The sequence below is a fragment of the Pangasianodon hypophthalmus genome, chromosome 21 (genome assembly GCF_027358585.1).
Source record: "Pangasianodon hypophthalmus isolate fPanHyp1 chromosome 21, fPanHyp1.pri, whole genome shotgun sequence".
NCBI lineage: Eukaryota > Metazoa > Chordata > Actinopteri > Siluriformes > Pangasiidae > Pangasianodon > Pangasianodon hypophthalmus.
In genome coordinates, this window is record NC_069730.1 from 13,389,115 (window position 1) to 13,412,699 (window position 23,585).

The 23,585-nt window shown below is 37.4% G+C and overlaps 1 protein-coding gene across 1 annotated transcript in view; it reads left to right on the forward strand.

Moving 5' to 3' along the window:
* Positions 1-6,705: 6,705 nt before the first annotated feature.
* Positions 6,706-23,585, forward strand: part of rorcb (RAR-related orphan receptor C b) — a 31,924-nt gene continuing 15,044 nt past the window's right edge. Inside the window, exons 1-3 of the mRNA XM_026925873.3 lie at positions 6,706-7,106; positions 21,032-21,117; positions 23,034-23,175. Coding sequence (XP_026781674.2) covers positions 7,100-7,106; positions 21,032-21,117; positions 23,034-23,175 — 235 coding nt within the window. The 5' untranslated portion in view covers positions 6,706-7,099. The remainder of the gene's footprint in view (positions 7,107-21,031; positions 21,118-23,033; positions 23,176-23,585) is intronic.

Here is a 23,585-nt window from a genome sequence, read left to right on the forward strand (position 1 = left end):
AAGGTCAAAGAGAGTTACCAGTTGTCAAACAAACGGGATAATTGAAAAGAGTGGTCAAAAAAGAAATATCGAGGAGACAAACACAGGCAAGGCAATCATGGCTCAGAACTCTGTATTGGCAAGACTTCGCAATGATATAATGAAAGCCATGTGCTTAAGTCTTCCAGGAATAGGAAGTAAAGTGGATGTGAACAGCTGAGATAGACATTGACCTCTGTTACTGAAATTGACCTCTGTTGGCAGTGAAGCTGGGGTAAATAATAATAATAGTAATAATAATAAGAAGAAGAAGAAGAAGGATGTAACAGAATTTCACATCACTTTATAAAGAATAGGTTTTATTTACTAGGATTAAAGCATTTACTGTAGCATGTGTCTTTACCAGAAAAAAAAAGTAATACTGAAAATTTGGTCTGGCCACCAATTACAGTAAAAGAACCACATCAAAAATAAAACAAATATATATTTTTTTAAAAAAAACTTGTTTTAATCACATTTCCATGATGTCAATGTTGAGAACTCAACATATTGAAGAATACAGTTCCTTCATTCTTCGTTCTCGAATCCCAGTTTAACCACTGGTCATCCCATATAACTCCATTATTGTTATTACTGTGTACTACTATATATTTCTTCAGTGAGATACTATAATTCTGTATCATTCGTAGTTTGACTGATTTGTTACTAGCACTTGTAGTAGTTGTAAGGACTAGCATTTTCTCCAACCCTCTTGTGTAGTTGTAGCACTTTCTCAGCTTGTGGCCAGCAGCAAGCTAGTGAAAGGAGTAGTTTATAATTTTTAGAGCTCTGCTGTCTGCAAGGTGAATTGTAAGCCATTAAACTGCTCTCCCTAACCCAAGCACATTCCTTCTGTGAAATTATTGCCGCATTCTTCCTAACTTGGACAAGGGAAGTCTGAATTACGAATGATATCATTTTTAAGCTCGCACATTTGAGCTACAACGTGGGGGAAAAACATGGATGCTTCCATGAAAGCCTGCGTTTTGTAGCAACAACCTAGCGAGCTAAGTACAGTGATCATGAGTTTCTGATGTGTTTACTTTCTCAAAACAGTGAACTGTATGGTAAATGTTATAGACTTAACCAACTAATTTGTCTGTTTTGGTTGAACTAAAATAATACTAATATAAACTCATTTTAAGTAGTGATATTTTATTTACTGTTGATGGTGTGAGTGGCCATAATGATATGACATCATATGCTGAACTGGGCTCACTGGGACCTTCTTAACTTTTAGATTAGGAAATCCAACTTGAGGGGGTGTTTTCTTTGGCTTTTCCTAGTCTGAGGTCAGAAATTCCTAGTTACAAGCTTTAGTAGAACGCAAAATTTAATTGCCTTTTAAGGAAAAGGGGTCAGATTTGAGTAGATGTGTGGGGTAGAGTCCATTTCTGGGCCAGAAAAATGACTAGCCAGTTAGTCAACTATTTATAAAAATTACTTTCCTGGTACTATAAATGGATAAAAAAAAATCTGCATGTGAGAGTACTATGCCAATGAATTTGAATCTAATAATCACCGTTACTTGTTAACAATCCTCTGTTTATTCTGTTTCTTCTGTTTTTTTTAGCCTATTTTACGTTTTTCTAGAAACTCATTTCTCCATACACATGTGCCATCTCTGTTTCTATATCTCTCTTTTTTTGTCATTGGTCGTATACTCTCATAAAGTCAGAGGATTCTTATGGACAGCATAATATAATGACGTATATTGACAGTGTACATTTCAGTGTGTGGCCTTGAAGCACAGTTTAAAAGGCTGCATTCTTCTAGCACAAATAGCTGCGACACAGTGATTGGAATCTTCCTAGTTATTTACTTTCCCTGAACCTTCTCAGTAAGTATGTTGGTTATGAAAGACCTGGGGTTAAAAGATCACGGTTGTAGCTCTTAGTTACAACAGGGCTACAGGAAGAAACATACATAAGAGAAGAAAAAAGGGAACAAAAAGGGAAAGAAAAGACATTTTTACAGATAATGGGTATTGGAGATTTAGCACAATTTAAGGGAGAAAAAGAATGAAAAATTTTTTTTTAACTCACGGTTTGGATTCATGACTACAAATGAGATTTTTTAACCATTGGGCAGAAGATTTGTTAGTTTCCTTCCCTAGGAAAAGTCTAGGACTGTGAGGACTAGAGAAGATACTGGATGAGCGAGACTCACTGACACTGAGTGATCAGGACAGAAATGAACATGGTGTATGTACAATGTAGAAGGAACTGAGGACAGAACAGGGAAGAAATTAGATCCTCATTAATACCATCATGTTTTATGCACTTGGCTTGTTCACTTATTAGCTCCCTTGGTGAACGTTTTCATGCTTCATAGCAATGAAATGGTATAGATGAATTCACTCAACTCCCCGGAGACACAACTTGCACACAACAACAATTCTGTGTGTCTTACTGTTTACTGAAGTATCAGGTGTTTCACAAATGCCGTCTCTGCCCAGCATCAGTGATACTTAAGCTTACATACAGCTGACATCAATTAACTGAATTAAAATACAGGATCAACTTAATCCATACAGCAACAGGTGCTTTCTGATTGGCTAATTATTCCAAGAAGAGTAAAGCATATAGAATTACCTAAGACTAAGAGGTGCTCACATTGCTGTATGAAGGATAAAAGGACAATCAGAGAAAGTGATGAAATGATAGTGAAGACTGGGACATTTATAAAAATAAGAAATTTTATATTTTTGAAAAAGATTTTTATGAAATATGCAATGCAATGCAATTCTTAGTTGTACCTGTACCATGTAATAGTAGAAAAAACAAGAATGAATTAAACATAAACAAAATATAAATGTAAACTTGCCTAAGCAAAATTACTAACCTGAAAGTGATGAAAGAAATTAACATTTTAAACAAATATTTTGTAAAGATATTAAAAGCTCTCAATTGCTTAAGAGTTTAAAAGTGTAAGTATTTTTGCTTTGGTTTGATTGATGTGAAGGAAGGAAGGAAGGAAGGAAGGAAAGAAATGAACGAAGGAAGGAACGAAGGAACGAAGGAAAAAAGGAACTCAGCATATTTCAGTGGGAAAACATTTAAACCTAACAGCTGGATATCTTAAAAAAAGGAAGAGGTTTAAAATCCTAATATAGGTAGCCTAATGAAAATTTGAATCATTATACATGACATGATTTGAGCTGGAAGTGGAAGAAGAAGAAGTTACACTACAGTTAGACATCAGATTTTTTCAGTCCAAAAGCAGTAAACATTATAAGCAATGCACTGATGACTAACATGCTCATGTTAGTTTGTGCATTATTCTCTACCTTTTTTTTTTTTAATGTTAATAATCTTGGACTAGAAACTGTTCCTGAGTCAGTGGTGAGTTTTGAGCTAGTGTTCAGCCAGGCTTGTTACGAGTGTTACATCTTAAGTCCAGTCAATGAAGGAAAGCTTGGTCGTCCAATCAGTGTGTGTGATAGAAAGAAAGAGAGAGAGAGGGAGGGAGGGAGGGAGGGATTCACACTTCCACTGCTGCTCCACTAACCTACTTACTGTAATCACCTCTCTGTTTCATAACAGAGAATGGCAGAGAATTGCATCACCTGGCTTTCCTATATGCAAACAGCCTCATTGCACAGGCAGTCAGATTTATTCCTAGCCCTTAAACCCACAGTGACTTTTACCAAATAAAAGACAATTTATCAGCAGTAAGAGCCATGAGAAACATGTTCTCGCATGCTAAATTTCAAATCATGGGTATCTCCAGGGTAAATCATGAATACTAATTGAGCAGTGTGCAAACCTGACATGTGATAGGCTGACTCATCAGAGAGTGTTTTTCACTTCCAGTGCTTATTAACCTTATTCAGCCACTGAAGAACCTCCTGCTTTGTTTTGAATGTAAGTATGGATAGCCCGAAGAAAACTGGCTTAGAGATTAGAAGAGGTACTCTTGTAATGTTTTAACATACGGTAAAGTGTACTTCATGCCAATCTTTGGGATCCAGTGAGATTTCCCCAGATAGCAGACCATTCCAGGTCAAATATGGTTGTGCACATAAGGGACAGTTACAGTAATGGGAAGTGTAACGTGAGCCAAATGTGTTCACATTTAAGGATTTCACAGTGTTTGAAATCTGGGACACAAAAACCCCATTTGCAATGAACCTTATTTAATACATCTGTGACAAAAAAGTGCTCTTAGTTCTGGTCTATATTATGTTACGTATACTGTATATTTCATAATAATAGTAAATTGAATGCACCTTTTGGGAGATTTGCAAATTTGTCCCCCAACCCATATATACTACTTACAGCAAGATAATGATGTCAGCACCACACAACAAAACATTCATTTAATCAGTCACCTTCAGTAACTGCTTTATCCTGTTCAGGGTTGCGATGAATCCAGGAAGACTGGGAGTGAGAGGCTGGAATACACCCTGGATGACGTGCCAGCCCATCGCAGGGCATCATGTACACACACATTAACACTCTCATTCATGCCTAAGGGCAAGGGAGGTGGGAGAAAACCAGAAAACCCAGAGAAATCTCACACAAACACTAGGAGAACATGTGGAGAAACTCTGCACAGACAGTAACACAAACTCAGGATGGAAACCCTGAAATTGTGAGTGGGTGAAAACCTGAAACTGTAGGACTGGGGGTTGTTCAACAGGAGACCAGGACGCATGTACAGTATGTAGCAGGAAAGGTGAGGATGGATGAGGATTGTGAGAGGTCTGAGGCCGTGTGTTAAAGACAGCACAGACCGGCATTAGCTGCTTACTGGTTTAAGCTGGTTTTTGCACATCAACACTGGTATTATGTTGGCCTGTGCTATTTTTTTCAGCAGGGGAATGAAAAAAATAGCAAACAATATGAATATAAAGTTACAGAAGTGTCACCTTCAGCTGTAGGCTAGAACATTGCAGTTGACTGACTGATTTACACAGCTCATGGGGTAAATAAATCAGATCATTGCAAAACCTAGGCTTTCAATCTGTTTTTGTACATAGGCATACATACGCAAGTAACATTTATAAGACTGCCTCGCTGTGGTAAAGTGGGTGATGATATGAATCTTGATTGCCTAATGAAGTCATGGGTGGCACAGTGGCACACGTTGCATCTCACAGCTCCAGGGTCCCTGGTTCAATCCTGAGCTTGAGTTATTTTCGGCATGGACATTCGCATACTCTCCCTGTGTCCATGTGGGTTTCCTCTTCATTCTTCAGGTTCCTCCCAAATACCTGCATGCAGGTGAACTGGCTACTCTAAATTTCCCCAAATGTGTGTGTGTGTGTGTGTGTGTGCACATGCATTGTGCCCTGTGGTCTGCTGTCCTATTAAGGGTGTACAACACCACCAACACACCTTTTTACTTTGCACATTATCTGCCTACCTCAGAATGTCCATGTTTATCTTTACTGTGTTTTATTATTATTATTATTATTATTATTAAGAACTCACTGTCACTTTATTACCTGGACACTTCATTTCACTTGACACTTTATTCCACATGACATTGTAGGCATCTACATTACTTACAGACTTACAGATAAGTGTGTCTTGGTATGTCTTGGTATGTCTGTCTGTCTGTCTGTCTGTCTATCTGTCTGTCTGTTTGTCTCTCTCTCTCTCTCTCTCTATCTATCTATCTGTCTGTCTATCTATCTATCTATCTATCTATCTGTCTGTCTGTCTGTCTGTCTGTCTATCTATCTGTCTGTCTGTCTGATTGTCTGTCTGTCTGTCTGACTGGCTGGCTGTCTACCTGTCTGTCTGCCTGTCTGTCTGTCTATCTATCTATCTATTCCCTCCTTATGTCCTGTGTTCCAGCAATAGGTTCTAGATGCACAGTGACTCTGACCAGAATAAAGTATTTCCTGAATGTAAATGAATGCATAATCAGTCACAATCTTGTGACACATATTCATACTGAGCTAAATTAATGCCATGGCATATGGCACAAGCCTACATGTGTTAGGTTGTTTTAGACGTTCTTGCGTCAACACCCAGTCCTCCTCTCACCTCCCCACCCACCCACACACACACACACACACACACACACACAGTACCATCCCTCCATCCCCGCCTTGTTTTCTGAAAGCCCCCAACACCTCCACCCCCCAGAAGAGTTTTGATCGACCTTCATGAACCCTCCACTGTTTTGCTCTTGGCATGGTGGCCAGTTCAGATGTTGCCAATGCCTCCTAATCGCATGCACGCGCACCTCCATGCGCCATGACTTGGTTTTCTCTGCATAAATCAGCACATGCCTGAGAGGTGACAAGCACTGCATTTCTTGCTTTCCCGGAACAGAAGTAAACAAGTCTTTCAGGGTGCGTTTTCAGGTATACATCCTGATAGACTTTTTGTCTGTGGTGCATTTCGTGGAAAGTATCGAGGCCATTAAATAACTGCAGTTTTAACTTGCACAGCGTTGAGAGCTATATTACTGTAACTATACCATCATTACAGGGAGTGTGAAACATTAAAGGCAGATACCACACTGTGATTATTGTGCAGTTCAATCAATCCAAAACAAACAAACAAACAAACAGTGACATAAAAAATAGATGATTTCGTCACTGTGTTTGATGTGCGCACGACAGCGCGCGCTGACTCGGCGGTTCCACCTTAAGAAGGAACAGGGATGCGCGTCCCCGTGAGGACTAGCGCGAGATCATGTGCGAGTCCACGCGTCCGAAAAGTAGGTTAGCAGGCTGGATGGAGAGGGAGGGAGGCAGAGAGAGAGAGAGAGAGAGGGAGAGAGAGGGAGGGAAAGTGAGACACACACACACACACACACACACTCACTGCTCACTATCAGCCGCAGCTCTGAGCACGCATAAACGTGTAATCAACGTGGTCTGCTCACTTACTTTTATTCCAAGCACCATACAGACGTGTAACAAAGTGGACCGCTTTTAACGCGTTTGATTTGCTCTGATTTTTTTTTTTGTTTGATTCCTGATGATGAGCTCCATCGGAGCTGAAATATTATCCCGGGTTAGCTTAATAAGCTTACTTAAGCTAACTACGTAGCTCTTCACGTACTTGTTTCCTTTTCAGCATCTTGTGGACTTCCAAAACCTGAAAAAAACTCAAAAATGAGAGGTAAGCCTGCCTGTTTATTCTCTTTTCCAAATCTGTTACACAGGCTACGTGCGTGTATGTGCTGCTTTGCTTCTCTGGTATAAGCGCGTAAGTAAATAATAAATAAGGCTGTTTGTTTGTTTAGATCATCTGCGCGTTTCCTCACGTGCGGTGCGCGTGTGTCAGCGCCGGTATTTCAAAGTGCGTAGTAATGGCTACCAAGCTCATCTTTCCTCACACTGGGTTTTTTTTTTTTTTCTGATGAGCTTATCATGTTTCATTTTTTTTCTTATCCAGTTTTGGAAGTTTTATTCATGCATTGCTGCAGCTGTTTCTGTCTGTAGGCGAGGGGGGCTTTCATATTAGCAAGATGACTTTATGCAGGATTTAGATCATGTTAACCAGCACGCGCGATTTTCTTTCAAACAACTAACCATGATATCTGCATCTACACCTACATCTACACCTACATCTACACCTACACTGTGGCATCACGTGAGATTGCTGCATTCCTGGATTTGACACTTCAGGAAAAAAAGGTTGGATGGCTTATGGCTTATAGCAGGATGTGGGATGGACAGATGTTTGGTGTTCTCCACTCTCACTCCATGCACGACTGTGAACTTGGACTACATTTGAACTCAGTGAAGCACGAGATCCGAAATAATTCGTTACTATTACATTAAAAGTGAATTTGCCTTCATCATACTGCTATACCTATATCTATCCATCTATCTATCTATCTATCTATCTATCTATCTATCTATCTCTCTCTATGGTCGTGGTTTCTTTGGTCGTGGTTTTGCGTGTTTTGCGGTGTGGTGATTGCGGTGTTGTTGTTGGTGTTGCTGTTGTTGTTGTTGTTGTTTGGGCACCAGCATGGCCGGCTGTGTGAGCAGGAGAGCCGGCTGTTCCACTGACCCACTTACGTCAGCGCGCATTACACGGCGAAGGGAAAGGGGAGGGGCTGAGGAGACAGGGGGCGGGGCTTAACCCAGAGTCGTGCAGAGCCACGCGGTTTGTTTGCGAAACTACACCGGTGTTTACCACTTACACATTCTTCCCTCATTGCGTGTTTCTTTTCATTTAATCAGCAGCTCCATGTGTACGGTATTCCAAAAGGACCCAAGGAAGTTGTGCTCTAAACTATATTTACTTAATAAGATATATGTTTATTTTATTGGGCTTTATTGCAATTTATTATTATTATTATTATTATTATTATTATAAGGTCTATTTATGATCTGGTCTATTTTGGCAAATCTGGACTAGGAATATGACTAGATCCAGGACAAGGAGTGAGCACATCACTCCTATTTTGGAGTCCTTGCACTGGCTCCCTGTCAGGTTTCGTGTAGATTTTAAAATACTTGCACTTATGTACAAGGCTTTGCATGATTTGGCTCCTCAGTATTTGGCTGAGCTTTTAACCCATTACACCCCAAATCATGATCTCCGCTCCTCCGATTCTGGTCTCTTAATTGTCCTTCAGACTCGTTTGTGTACTGTGGGTGATAGGGCCTTTTCTTCTTATGCTCTGAAACTGTGGAACTCACCACCATCTGATCTAAGAGAAGCCCAGTCTGTTAGTGTATTTAAATCTTCTCTTAAAACTTATTTCTTTACAATTGCTTTTACTTGATTACTTTTTGTTTTTTGTTTTGGTTTTTGTTATTCAGTTATCATTATTACTATTATTGTTATTAATAATTGAATTGTATTTTATTATTAACTGTTTTTTTGATACATGTCTATAGTAAAGCGCCTTGAGAGGCCTTTTTAAAGGCGCTATATACAGTAAAGCAAAGTTTATTATTATTATTATTATTATTATTATTATTATTATTATATTAGTCTTTTGGATTATATTTAAAAATATGGGATTTTTAAAATTAAATGTTCATTTATTAATTAAGTTCTTGTACTGTACTGATTCATGTACTAACTGATTTTATTTTTTTTTTATTTTAAAAAAAAATCCACAGGGGGTGTGGCCCTGCGATACAGTAATCACGTACACTATGTGAAAATGTCATTGTTATTGTGACTCTAGAGTAACAGTAACAACGACATCGTGACAAATGCCACAAGAAAGAAAAACACAAATCCAGATGGTTTGGGGACTCACATTTGCATTTCAAATCATATGAATATTCACGCTCTATAAACAGCCTGTGTGACTGATTAATATATTTCAATACTTTTGACACCAGCATGTGTTACAGTTGCACACTGTCTGCAAGATGTGCTTTATTTTGGCCTAAATGAACCATAACCAGCTAAAAAGATCAACTCAAAAATGTCAGTGTAGTTGAAATTTTTGATTATATCATACACATTCATTGCAAGTTCATGTAGCAAAAGGAACCACCAAGTCACAATTTATTCCTTAAAAGTTAAACAGAGTTTTTTTTTTATCTACATGGAGTTTGCTTAAATTAACATTTACCATCTCTACTTTTGAACTTTTGAACTTGGGATAATTAAAAAAAATGAGGATGTATGAAAATGGAAGTGAGGACGAATCTGTTATGAAAATTTTGCAACACAAGCACTTTGGTTTTAAACAAGATCCATCTCAGTTCCAAGTTTCTTGTAAAATGTGTCCACTTGAGGAGCAGTGGCTTAAGGGGATTTAAGGGGATTTTTAATTTTACATGAGTAAGTATATGTATACACATATATACATGCATATATATATATATATATATGTATATATATATATATATATATATATATATATATATATTCTACAGGATGATCCACATGTAGTGCATTACCGAGCTTGTGCAAAGCACTTATGTAATACTCTGGAGCATTGTTTTTAAATGAAAAAATTCAGTGTAATTAAAAACCTCCTTCAGAAATGGACACACTTGATAAGCATTATCGTGGCCCCATGTCAAATCTGACCTCTGTGCTGACCTGTTTTACTACAAGAGTGTGTTGTCAATTAACATGGCTTTTGACGCTCCACTTCCTCATATATCTTTGTTTGTGTTGTATTTCTTGCAATTTTATATTTAAAATTTGCTTTGGGATGTGGTCACAAAATGGCGTTTAGGCCTGAATATTTTCTTTGACCTATAATGAATGTAATATGTATTTTTCTTAAAATTGAAGTACTTTTGTAGATCTTTTTTTCAAGCTAAGGCTGTTTTACAAAATCATTGTTATTCTGTTCTTTGATGAGCCAAATGTTAAAAAAAAATATTCCTACATGCAATCAGAGGGCATTTTATTAGGTACATATGCTATATAGTGTGACTAGATCTGATGTTAGATCTGAACCTAAATGCACTTCATTTATCTGTTTTACTGCATAATTTCCTTAGTTGTGATGTTACATAATTTGTACTGTACAGGACAAATCAGGCTCCTTTGTCCCTAATAATGCTTTGAACAGTAGAGCAGCATAACCTTACTATTTTTTATAATGAATATTCAAATAGAAGGGAAGCAGATGTAACATGCTTTATTAGCTGCTCATTTGCCATGATTTGCACAGTCAGAGACCCACTGATATTTCTATTAGTTGAATGCAGGGAGTAGCATAAATACATTCATTAGTAAATCATGGCAGTTTGGCACTTTGTCATTTTCCTATAACAGCACAGCCTGAGGTGTTATTCTTCTTATACCGCAGGTATTTGCCAACAATTTTGAAATTTTTAATGAATGAAACAATGTGCTTTTTAACCGTTTCTAGATACATATAATGTTATGGCACATCCATGAAACAAGTTAGATCCTATTACCACTTACGTTATAGCAGCTATAAACAGTAATTTCATCACCAGACTCTCTTTTCCTCTTAGTTGAAGTTAATATTACAAAAAAATGCAGCTTGGCATGTTACCAAGAAAATGGAAAGCACAAACTCATCTGTTCATGAAGACTTTCCCATGGCGAAAATTTGCTGACTGTTACAACAACAACAACAATAATAATAATAATAATGATAATAATAATAATGAACTTTATTTTATATAGCACCTTTAAAAAGGCCTCTCAATGTACTTTACAAAAGAAGTACATAGCATAAAACAAAGTATATAAGCATGCATCAAAAACATTTAATAATAAAATACAATTCAAAATAATAATAATAATAATAATAATAATAATAATAATTGAATAATAAAAAAAAATCAAGTAAAAGCTATCCTAAAGAAATAAGTTTTAAGAGAAGATTTAAATACACTAAAAGACTGTCATAAAGTGCTGACATTGGAGACTCCTTCCTTAAATGTAACATAAACATCTCCTAACAAAAAGTTTCACCATATCAGTGATTATATGTTTTTCCTTCTTAAATAACACATTTTTTTTGAAAATGTATTAGATTATGTGAAGTGTCTGCTGTTACAGAAAACTGATCCACGCTTCCACACCTTAAATCTCACCACAAAGTTGGCACACAGTTGTTTAGAATGTCTATATGGTGTAACACTACAATTTCCCTTCACTGGAACTGAAAACCTGTTCCAGCATGACAATGTCCCTGTGCAGAAAGTGAGAATGTCTTGTGGCTGAATGTGTAAATCCCCACAGTCACTTTTCACAATCTAGTGGGAAGCACAAAACTGTGTTGTGTTTTGTACTCTTTCTAAAGTATGTGTAATATTGTTATTCAATCAAACAGGTCACTTAGGTCATGTCTTGGTATAATGAAATAATTACACTATTATTGTTATTCTCTAGCTGGAAGAATAATGATGTCTACAAAATAGTTTTAGGTGTGGTGCGTAATTTAAAATCTAATTTTCCAGTATGGCTGCAGTGGTACACAACATGTAATTTAAATCTGTTTAAACTGTACCGGTCATCAATTTGTTCCATTTTTTTTTTTGTATTTAAATGATGAAATTGTGCTTCCTGTAGTTTTACATCATGCTGCTATTTTCTGCACATCTCAATTTGTCAGGCATTAGCACAGACCATAATAGCATAGAGTGTAATGTTTAGGGACTATAATCTGCACTTTACTTTTTAACGACTACGTCATTAAAAGTTTTTTTTTCTTGTCATGCCTTACCTGCATGCTTATAACTGATCGATTTGTTGATGTTTTCTTTAATAGTAGCTGTAACACATAGTCTAATCACATATGCGTATACATACATACATACATACACACAGTCCTCTCTGAAAGTATTGGAACGGCAACGCTAGTTACACTGAAGATGTTTGGGTTTGAGATCAAAAGATGAATATGAGACAATCGACCAGAATTTCAGCTTTCATTTCTTGATATTTACATCTAGATGTGTTAAATAACTTAAAACATGGCACCTTTTGTGGCAGACCACCCAATTTTTAGGTAAGCAAAAGTATCGGAACAGATAGTATTAAAGTAAATAACACTTATTATTTGGTTGCATATCCCTTGCTTGCAATATCAGCATCAAGCCGGCGACCCACTGACATCACCAAACTGTTGCATTCCTCTCTTGCGATGCTTTTCCAGGCTTGTACTGCAGCTTCTTTTAGTTGTTGTTCATTTTGGACGGTTTCTCTCTTCATTGTTCTCTTCAGGAGGAGAAATGCATGCTCAGTTGGGTTAAGATCTGGTGATTGACCTTGTCTAAAACCTTCCACTTTTTCCCCTGATGAAGTCCTTTGTTGTAATGAAAGCTGAAATTTCTGATCTATTGTCTCATATTCATCTTTTGACCTTAAACCCAAATGTCTTCAGTGTATAGCAAAAACAAAAGAATTGGCCTCGCTGTTCCAATACTTTCAGAGGGGACTGTATATACGGTGTATATGGTGCAAGGATCACAGTTGTTGAACTCATTTAAATGAGGAGAACAGCAGGCTAGGTAATTATCACACAAACTGGTTTTGGTAGTGCTGCAGTCATCAGAACAGATTTTCACTGTAGTAATAATAGAACAGACAGAAGAAGACACAAACATGTCAGAAAATTAGGGCTTTGAATGCTGAGAATGATTATATGAAATGAGTTAACCTACCTCTTCTTATTTTTTGGGAAGGAAAGTTCCAATAAGATTACACAGCTAATGAAGGACTTTTGTCTAAAACGCCCTGTTTCTCAAGAAACCTTGTGTATTTGTTAAATTTTACCTATCTACAATAATTACTTATGTATAATTATTTGCAGTTACAGGATATAATGCGCAGTTACTTCCTGGCTACGCTGTATTTAGTCATCGGTTCAACACCAAACTTTAAGTTCTTTGCTTCAAATATAAATTTTATATTTCAAGTCATGAAATGAAATTCTGAGCAGTGTCTTAGACCTTGCTGTGTGAGCTTGTGATAGGCTGCATGATGAAATGCTTTGCATTTGAGTTCACATAGCAGTGCCTTTCTCATTAAAACACTGTTGCTGTGGTGTTCTGTGCTTGTTGTTACATCAGGGAATATACATTTAATTATGTGTTACTTTTCGTTCTGTTATGACAAAAGAACAAACAAGGTAATAATGACGATCTGCTCTGGGAAAAACAAATCTCTATAGACACAGCACTGATCATAAATACATAGCTACAACTATTTTGCACTATTGCATCCATATTTAGGTCAAGATTTACATGCAAGGAAGTGAATGAAAAGCTTTAAATTCTCAGTATGTCAGAAAAAAGCATCAGTAAATCAGATCAGTGCTTTTGCAGTCCTGTTCGCTTCATACCACTTGCTATAGACACACTACAAGCCGTACTGCTCAGTTCTGGATTTTAAATCGGATCCGGTCTTTCTGCTTTGGCGAGTCACATTTGTTTGTAAGTCATTTGTGCTGAACAGATCCCTGAACCAATGTGGACTCATTTTCCTAATGGATAACGTCACATCTGCCATGAACAACAACAGTATAGCCAGTTGCAATTGCAGTAGTGAAAAAAATGAACAAATGAGCAGTACAAATCTTCAGCACACTTCTTCACAGTTATTATTTGATCAGGTGTTTGGCTGGCAGCTGAATAGAAGGCAAAAAGCTTTTGCTCTGCAAAAAAGATGTGTGGAAGATAATGTGCAATTGAGCGTGATATAAATATATGTATATAGTCTCTCTCTATATAGTCTCTCTATATATAGTATACAAGCAACTACAATGTAACTACTGAGGATATGTGCAGTCTTACAGATAAATAAGACAATTTTGGCTCAGGTAAATACAGGTAAATAAACCTAGCTTGAGAGGGGTAACATGACTATCTTTTTGAAGATAATTACTTTTGCATGAATTGCTAGCTTTCCATAAGGATTTTTTTTCCTGATTGTGGCTACACAGTAAATACATAGTAAATAAATGCACATTTATGTGGAATTTCTGGTTTAAAATAAGTGAACATTTTGCAGATATAATGGATTAGTATGTTACAACACAAATAAGGTATAGGAATTATATAATAGTTAGTGTCATAGGAAAATAATCAATGATGGGGTGGCGTGATTACATTAATAACAATATTAATGAATGTTAATGAATGGTAATTTTTATCCATTTATAGTTATTTTTAATGTTGTGGAAAGTCTGCGAAACAGTTTAGTTTCTGTTAATACTTACATTATAATGTGTAAAAACAGTCATCTTCTCACCACCCTCTCTTTTTTTTCTCTTCCGTTGAATTTAATAAGACCAAGAAAATGAGAGTTTCACAATATTACAAAGAAACTGTATCTAAAAAACCTAAAGGAACAACTATACCTCTGTCTGTTACAAAGTCCTAACTTTTGGAGACTCCTTTTAAAATTAACAGTTAAATTTTTTAATTAAAACTTACATTTTCAAATAGGAATCCATTTATGTGAGCATCTGCCGTACAAATCCCTGTGTAAGTTGTTACTATAAAAATTATAATGTGTTAGAGCCAGGACATCAATAAAAACCATAAAAATTTGCAGCTGGAAAGACTGTCAGAGCTGCTGTTATAGGAAATTAATCAGCACCTTTTGGCCTGTCAGATTCAAGAATTTAGCAGTGTAGTATGAATTAAATTATCATACGGATATGGTAGTTGATTGTGTTGATTTATGAAATCCCTATGCTAGTAGTAATAATACGACTGTATCAGAGTGACGCTGATGTAAACAGTAAATGAAGAACAAGTGATTATTCCCATTGAGAGTTGTAAGCGAAGCTGGTCGAACATCAAGGTCCTATGTCAGAGTACTGTTTCTATTTTTCTTATTAGTTCCCTCATTCTGTATCACGCAGTCCTAAAGTCTGAGGAAAGTACACAGTGTCACGGATTCCCAATCCCTCTGGGACTGCGCTGTGATGTTTGCAGTTTGATCGTAGAGGCAGTCAGACAGTGCAGATGTCCCTGATGTACTCGGGCTATCCGTAATGCTAGTGTTGGATTAAGGAATTAATTCTAAGAAATAACACTAGTCTTATAAGAACATGTTGTTTAGGACAGAGTGAGTAGAAACTGTCACAAAGAAGAGCTGGTACAGAAGGAAATGTCACATCTTTGCATTCAGTAGCATGCTAATTAATGGTTAATAAGGTAGCTGTTTAATAATTTCTCGCCAGCCTTTATATTAAGCTCAATCAAATAGCCAATCGTGCCGCAGCAGAGCAAAGCAAGAGCTAGAGCTTCAGTTAAGGTTTACATCTAACAGAATGGAGAAAAATATGTGATCTCATTGACTTTGAGAGTGGCATGGTTGGGCTTGTCTGAGTATTTCAGAAACTGCTGAGCTTGTGGCATTTTCACACACACCAGTCTCTAGAGTTTACACAGAATGGAGCAAAAACATCTTGCGTGTGGCAGTTCTGTGGTCAGAAATGCCTTGTCAATGAACAAAATCTCTTCCTCTTAACAGACGGCATCCTCGTCTGAGATGTAGTTCTGGTTATTCATTTCCCGTTCCTGTTTTGTTTTCATTACCGGTTCATGGACTATAAAAATATACACACCCACACAATGTGAAATCCTGCATCTGTGTCCACTGAACAAGCTCTAAACCTTATTATCCTGTTTCTGCCTTGCCTGTTTTGACCCAGCTATCCCTGCCACGTATTACGAATGTCCAGGTTTGGATTTGCATATGCTTTATGGTATTGATCATTGAACAGTTTACTGGCTTATAGGTTTAGATATTGATTAAAAAACGACTGCACACGCATCTTAATGCTACACTTTCATCATATAGAAGTCCACTGATATAACCATTACATGCTGCCTTTTATATTATCCTGATTGCTCAGATTATTTTCATTTCTTTCTTTTAGTAGCCTTATTATGCAATAGTGTATGATGCAGTTCTAACCTTTATGGTAATTTCTGTAGAATACGATGTTAGAAATCATGATGGACTCCGTACTTTTACACTTTCTGTATACTGTGTGACTATTCACCATCTTAGACTTTGAGTCAGGACTTTATTAATTTATTTATTTAGCCCCTTGCTGACAAGCATGGAGCATTATGCATGAAGATGAATAATAGAGGAATCCTAGTAGAATAGATCCTCATTCTAACCTGACCTACGGAGCAGTTCATTGAGTTGACTGTACAAGGCAATGCGATTGGATTTTGTTCAATTTCACACAATGCACCTTTCTCTAACTCAGTTAATTCCTTAATTTTCTCCGTGAAAGCGAACGAAAGTGGCAGTACACCAGTAAACATCAGCAAACTGTCCCCAGACTCCTTTTCTTCGTTTAAACCAAGCTATCTAGCACAAATCTTTCTAGAATGTTTTCTCATGCCACGAGTCTGCACGCCACATGTTTTACGATGTTTCTCTGCTCGCTGTTAGTGAACGTCTCTATGAAGTTCAAAGTGTTTGCCTGATTGGTTAAACAAAACACGCCGGCCACTCTCGTTTGTGTTTGTTTGAGTTTCGCTGAACTTTAGATGCCGTATCACGAACCGGAATAACTTTAGCCGAAGTTTGAACTACAGATGACCTCAATATTTTGCAAGTAAGCTAGCAAACATCTGGATAGATATTCTCTAAAGTTAAAGTGTTGACTGCTTATGGTGAGCGTAGGCATTGCAGCAGGTTTTTATGTATAGCAAGCTTTAGCAAGCTAAGGTTGTGTTGTTTTGACCAGCTGAGGAAATGAAACTTGTAGTCAAAACAAGAGCAAGTAGTAGTGTGATAAGTGTATAAGTTCTGCACAGTGATTAGAGTTCATCCTGATATACAGTATATGGCCAAAAGTTTGTAGACACCTGACCATCAAAAACATATGTGGTTCTTCCTCGAACTGTTGCCACAAAGTTAGAAGCACACAATCGTATAGGATGACTTAGCAATTTCACTTCTCTTCACTGGAACTAAGGGGCGTAGTCAAAAAATGCATGCATGACAACGACCCTGTGCACAAAACGAGGTCTATGGAGACATGATTTGCCAAGGTTGGTGTGGAAGAACTCAAGTGTCCTGCACAGAGCCCTGACCTCAACCCCACTGAACATCTTTAGGATGAACTGGATCGCTGACTGCACCCCAGGCCTCCTCATCCAACATCAGTGTCTGACCTCACTAATACTCTTATGGCTGAATGAGAAAATCCTCATAGCCATGTTCCAAAATCTAGCGTAAGGCCTTCCCAGAAGAGTGGAGGTTATTATAACAGCAGGGGGGAGACTAAATCTGGAATTGGCTGTTCAGCAAGCACATATGGGTATGATGGTCAGGTGTCTTAATAAACTTTTAGTCATATATTATACTTTTACTCCTTTATTGCCATTCTGTCACTTGTCTTCCAGATGTTTTCTACTAGTTTTACTAAAGTTTAACCTTCCAGAATACAAACATTGATATGTAATTAGGCTGTAATTTTATGTGCATGGTAAAAAAAAAAATGTATATGCATTGCAAATAGCATTTGATGTGAACACAGAGAGGGCAAGACAGAGAAAGCACATAGAAAGTCACAGATGAATATATATATATATATATATATATATATATATATATATATATATATATATATATATGTGTGTGTGTGTGTGTGTGTGTGTTAATTAAAAATGTCAGTTTCATCCTAGTAATTCTTTTACCTTTTATATTTTACCTTTCATTTATTTAATTTGCAAGAGTGAGACTTGTATTGACTCACATTTATTTCTATATATGTTGTATATAGAAAAGGTACAGTGAAGGGGAAAAAATCAGAGTTAAGCTACAGGCAGGCCAGAGACAGGCATTAAAACCTGACATGTTTTAAAGGCAAAGACAAAAAGCCAACTGTAGAGACCCTTCTGATATGTAGAAATTAAATATCATATTCATTTGTGGTTCTGGTTTGTTATTTTTTGGTTACTACATCATCGCCCATTTAGTAGGATTAGAATTTTAGAGAGTTTAGAGTAGGTCTGAGGTGTCGGATAGGTTCCACCTTAACAGACAAAATAGGAAAAGCCTATTCAAATGAAGTCTCCTGCTTTTTGAGTGAGAAAGTGTGTCAGTAGGACATCAAGCGCACATGGGCTGAGAGTCAAGTGCTGCTGAGTAACATTTCATCCAGCCAATCACAGATGAGGCTGCATACGCCTATACCAATAAGCACGAGAAAGCACTGAGTGGGTGGAACTGGTGTGTGTCTGGACCGAGCACCACTGAGAGAATCTGTAGACTGTGGGTAATTACATTGGGCTGGAGAAAATTACCCTGTGTTTGTGGGTATATAGTTACAGTCTGGAAAGGTTTGTAGTGATGTGGATGGGTTTAAAACTGTGATTGAGATGAAAAACAATCAAGGCAATCTGCCCACAGATGGCGGTTATATAACTGAAAACATCAGAGCGGGAGGGGCCGAGGCACTCAGGGATTTACTGATTTTTCCGCTTCGTGCCCCGGAATACAATGTCGTGGTCATTTGCCTTCAGCTGTCTGATGTGTCAGAGACAAGAATAGAAAATGGAAGACAAACAGTTCTCTAGACTGTACGTTAGATTATTATGGTTTATGATGTCTCTTTTCGCAATCTGTAAAATAGGCCTATACCCAGTGAAAGCCACAATGCCAATGCCAACATGTTATATTATTTTCATATAGTATATTCCAAAAACCCCACTCATTCATTCCAGTATGCTTTATAAAGAGTTTAACAAGAGCTAGTATGGAAACGTTTTTTTCTGGTGCATTAAAAAATTAGACATAATTAAAATAAAGGGCTGTGGTGGCTCAGTGGTTAAGGCTCTGGGTTACTGATCTGAAGGTCAGGGGTTCAAGCCCCAGCACTGCCAGCTGCTACTTTTGGGCCCTTGAGCAAGGCCTTTAACTCTCTCTGGCCCAGGGGTGCTGTATCTTGGCTGACCCTGCGCTCTGACCCCAGCTTCCTAACAAGCTAGGATATGGAAAGAAAGAATTTCACTGTGCTGTAATTTATATTTGGCAAATAAAGGCTGCTGCTTCTTAAAAATAAAAAGGCAAATGATTCAAATATGTACAATCACCTTTTATGCTATCCACAGTGTTCTCCACCAGGTAGCTTGAGTGATTTATTATCCAGAACCAGCACTAGTTAGTGGTTTCATTAAGTGTACAAAGGCTATGAAATGAAGTATATCACATTACTGAAGTTAAGAGGAGTAAAGGGAAGTGAGGAAGTGGTCCAAATAGTTTTTCGCACATTACAGTTACTACTTATCCACTCACAGAGCCAGTTACAATGTGTTAAAATGTAGATATGTAGAAAAAAAAATCATATTTCCTAGTTGTATTAAAAGCATAGTTATATTTAAGTTGCAATTATTTATTTATTATTTATACTTACGATTTGCATTAAATCCATTTAATTCATTCCAGCCGACCACCCAGTTAGACTGTAATGGTGAGAAATGACATTTTGTGTTTTTCACGATTTGGTACAGCAATGTAAAGAGTCCTAAGGAGTTAAATGTAAGCAGTGATTGATTCTAGATGTATTTGATGGGATTTTTTTTTTATATTTGCCTCTGTAATGATTCAGTCTTCAAGGAGATAAGAAATTTACAGTACTGAGCTTCTGTGATTATCTACAGAGAACAGTGTAATATTACAATAAAAATACAATATCAATATTTCTGGAGAAGTGTGGTGTTCTAGCATCTGCTGCATGTTTAGATATGAAATTTCCAACTTAATCAAAAAATGATTGACTGTTTCAAATGTTACGCAGAGCCGGATGATGAAAAGGTAGATGAAAGAGCGTGTTTGGTTCCTCATTTGTAGACGGCAGTTCCTACACTCGTGCTGGTTATCTAGCATTTCTTTCACCCCCCCTCTCTCCTGGATGCCTGTAAGGTTTTTAGAGATATGACATTGTACGGTTGGAGAAAGATAATTAACACTAATGACATAGCAGTCATTTTAACAGGGGCTGCACGATATGGACAACAGGCTGTTTTGTACTTGGAGAAGGTGTGAGAATGGTAGTGAGAGAAAAAATACAGAATTTCTTTCTGTTTTTTTTTTTCCACTCGTTTCTATACTTATGTATAATTGGTTAGGGCTCTTTGGTCAAAGGCAGTAGTGTAAATGCATCGCACAGCCCATCTGTTCATGGCAGCATTTAAAATGTGCTTATAAGTGCTCTATCACAAAAGCTGCCGTGTTAATGAGCTGCTGTTAAACGTCTAACCTTTGCTGCTTCACTCTGCATTTTATGTATTTTACCCTCAAGTACTATTCATCATTAGATTAGTGTCAGAAAAGTATGACCTGCAATGGTACCACGCTCCATGGCACTTTTTGTCTAAAATGTCTTCTGCCATTGTAGTATCTTTTAAAAATGTTGTCATTTTATGTTTAAAAGGTACATCACCAGTTCATGTTTCTCTTTTTCATGATGTTTTCATTCTGGCTGAATGCACAGCTAGTGTGGGTTTAGAGCTGATTAAGAAGAAGCCATTATGTCGTACCATTCAGAGGCGTCAACAGCAGTACTGGTTTTCTATAGCCTGTAATATTTGTGTGTGTAGCTCCTGTCAGACTCTGATCTTGTTCGGTGTCTATTCATTATCTTCCCGCAGCTCAAATAGAGGTGATTCCGTGTAAGATCTGTGGTGATAAGTCCTCTGGGATCCATTATGGTGTCATCACCTGTGAAGGCTGCAAGGTAGAAATTGTTTCCATCTTGATTTGCACTTCCTTTGAGACATATCATTTTCATGAATTTCAATTCACAGCCCACAGAACAGAATCTTATATAAGACCATATATATTATACAGCACTGACACTAGGCCATATAACATTTTCTTAAGGAAGCGCTAGAAACGTGTATATACAGTCAGGTCCATATATATTGGGACAGTGACACAGTTTTGGTAATTTTGCCTCTGTACACCACCACAGTGGATTTGAAATGAAGCAGTCAAGATGTGACTGAAGCGTAGACTTTCAGCTTTAATTCAAGGGGTTTAACAAAAATATTGCATTAACCGTTTAGGAATTACAGCCATTTTTTACAGAGTTCCTCCATTTTCACAGGCTCAAAAGTAATGGGACAATTGACTGATAAGCAGTTTCATGGCCAGCTGTGGCCTGTTTCCTCCTTATATCATGATAAATTAAGGAGATAAAAGGTCTGGAGCTGATTCCAAGTGTTGCATTTGGTAGCTGTTCATGGGAACTCTCAATATGCCGTCCAAAGAGGTGTTGATGCAAGTGAAGGAGACCATCATTAGGCTGAAAAACCAAAACAGACCTATCAGAGAAACAGCAGAAACTTTAGGAGGGCCAAATCAACAATTTGGTACATTCTTAAAAAGAAGGAATGCACTGGCGAGCTCAGCAACACCAAAAGGCCTGGGAGACCACAGAAAACAACTAAAGTGGATGATTGCAGAATTCTTTTCTTATTGAAGAACAACCCCTTCACAACATCTAGCCAAGTCAGGAACACTCTGGAGGAGGTAGGCCTATCATTGTCAAAGTCTACAATCAAGAGCCACCTTCATAAATGTAAATACAGACGGTTTACCTCAAGATGCAAACCGCTGGTAACACTCAAGAACACAAAGGCCAGATTAGACTTTGCTAAAAAACCTCTAAAAAAAGCCTGACCAGTTCTGATGCAAGTATGGAGAAGGAAAGGAAGGGCTTATGATCCAAAGCATACCACATCATCCGTCAAACATGTGGAGGCAGTGTTATGGCATGGGCATGTTTGGCTGCCAATGGAACTGGGTCACTGGGGTTTATTGATAATGTGACTGTTGATAGAAGTAGCAGGATGAATTCTGAAGTGTACAGAGCTATACTTTCTGCTCAGATTCAGTCAAATGCTGCAAAACTGATAGGACAGCGCTTCACAATACAGATGGATAACAACCCAAAACATACTGTGAAAGCAGCCCAAGAGCTTGGAAATTAAATGTTCTTAAATGGCCGAGTCAGTCACCTGACCTCAACCCAACTGAGCTGCTTTTCACTTACTGAAGGAAAATCTGAAGGCAGAAAGACCCACAAACAAGCAGCAACTGAAGATGGCTGCAGTAAAGACCTGGCAAATCATCTCAAGGGAGGAAACTCAGCATTTGGTGATGTCCATGGGGTCCAGACTTCAGGTAGTCATTGACTGCAAAGGATTTACCTCCAAGTAATAAAAATAATCCTAATATTTATGATTATATTAGTTTGTCCCATTACTTTTGAGCCTGTGAAAATGGAGGAACTCTGTAAAAAATGGCTGTAATTCCTAAACGGTTAATGCAATATTTTTGTTAAACCCCTTGAATTAAAGCTGAAAGTCTACGCTTCAGTCACATCTTGACTGCTTCATTTCAAATCCACTGTGGTGGTGTACAGAGGCAAAATTACCAAAACTGTGTCACTGTCCCAATATTTATGGACCTGACTGTATATGTATATGTATATGTATGTGTATGTGTATATACATATATATGTTGTCTTACATAAGATTATATATATACATAAATTGTCCTCCTACTTCTAATCTATTGACCTACAAAGCAACATCATTCATAGCCTCGTTCATAATCATCAGAGATTTCCTATGTATCATTTTACAGGGATTTTTTCGACGCAGCCAGCAGAACAATGCTATGTACTCATGCTCTCGGCAGAGGAACTGCCTGATCGACCGTACTAACCGCAACCGCTGCCAGCACTGTCGTCTCCAAAAGTGCTTGGCACTAGGCATGAGCCGAGATGGTAAGATATGAACCTCATCTTTCCCCTATACAAATGAAATTGAATTGAATAGAATTGTATGCTAGCTACCAACTGGCAGCTGTAAATCATTAGGAAATTCAAGCTTAATTAAAGTTGATTTGTTTTTTTCATTTTAATTGTGTAACACCTGTCCATGTGATAAATGAGTACAGGAATGATTCCACTGTGTTGCGTCTGACTGATTAGTAATCCAAAAGTACATGATGTGACTGTGCTAAAAACAAAGATTTCACTCTCACTGTGTCTTTTCTCACTCTGATTTTGTTTAATTAGAAATTAAATTCTTCAGCAAATTTCTGGAAGAATAACTCGCACTAAATATTACAATTTTTGAATAAAAACTTATCAAAAGAATTTATCATGTTAAATTCATGTATGTTCTCCTACAG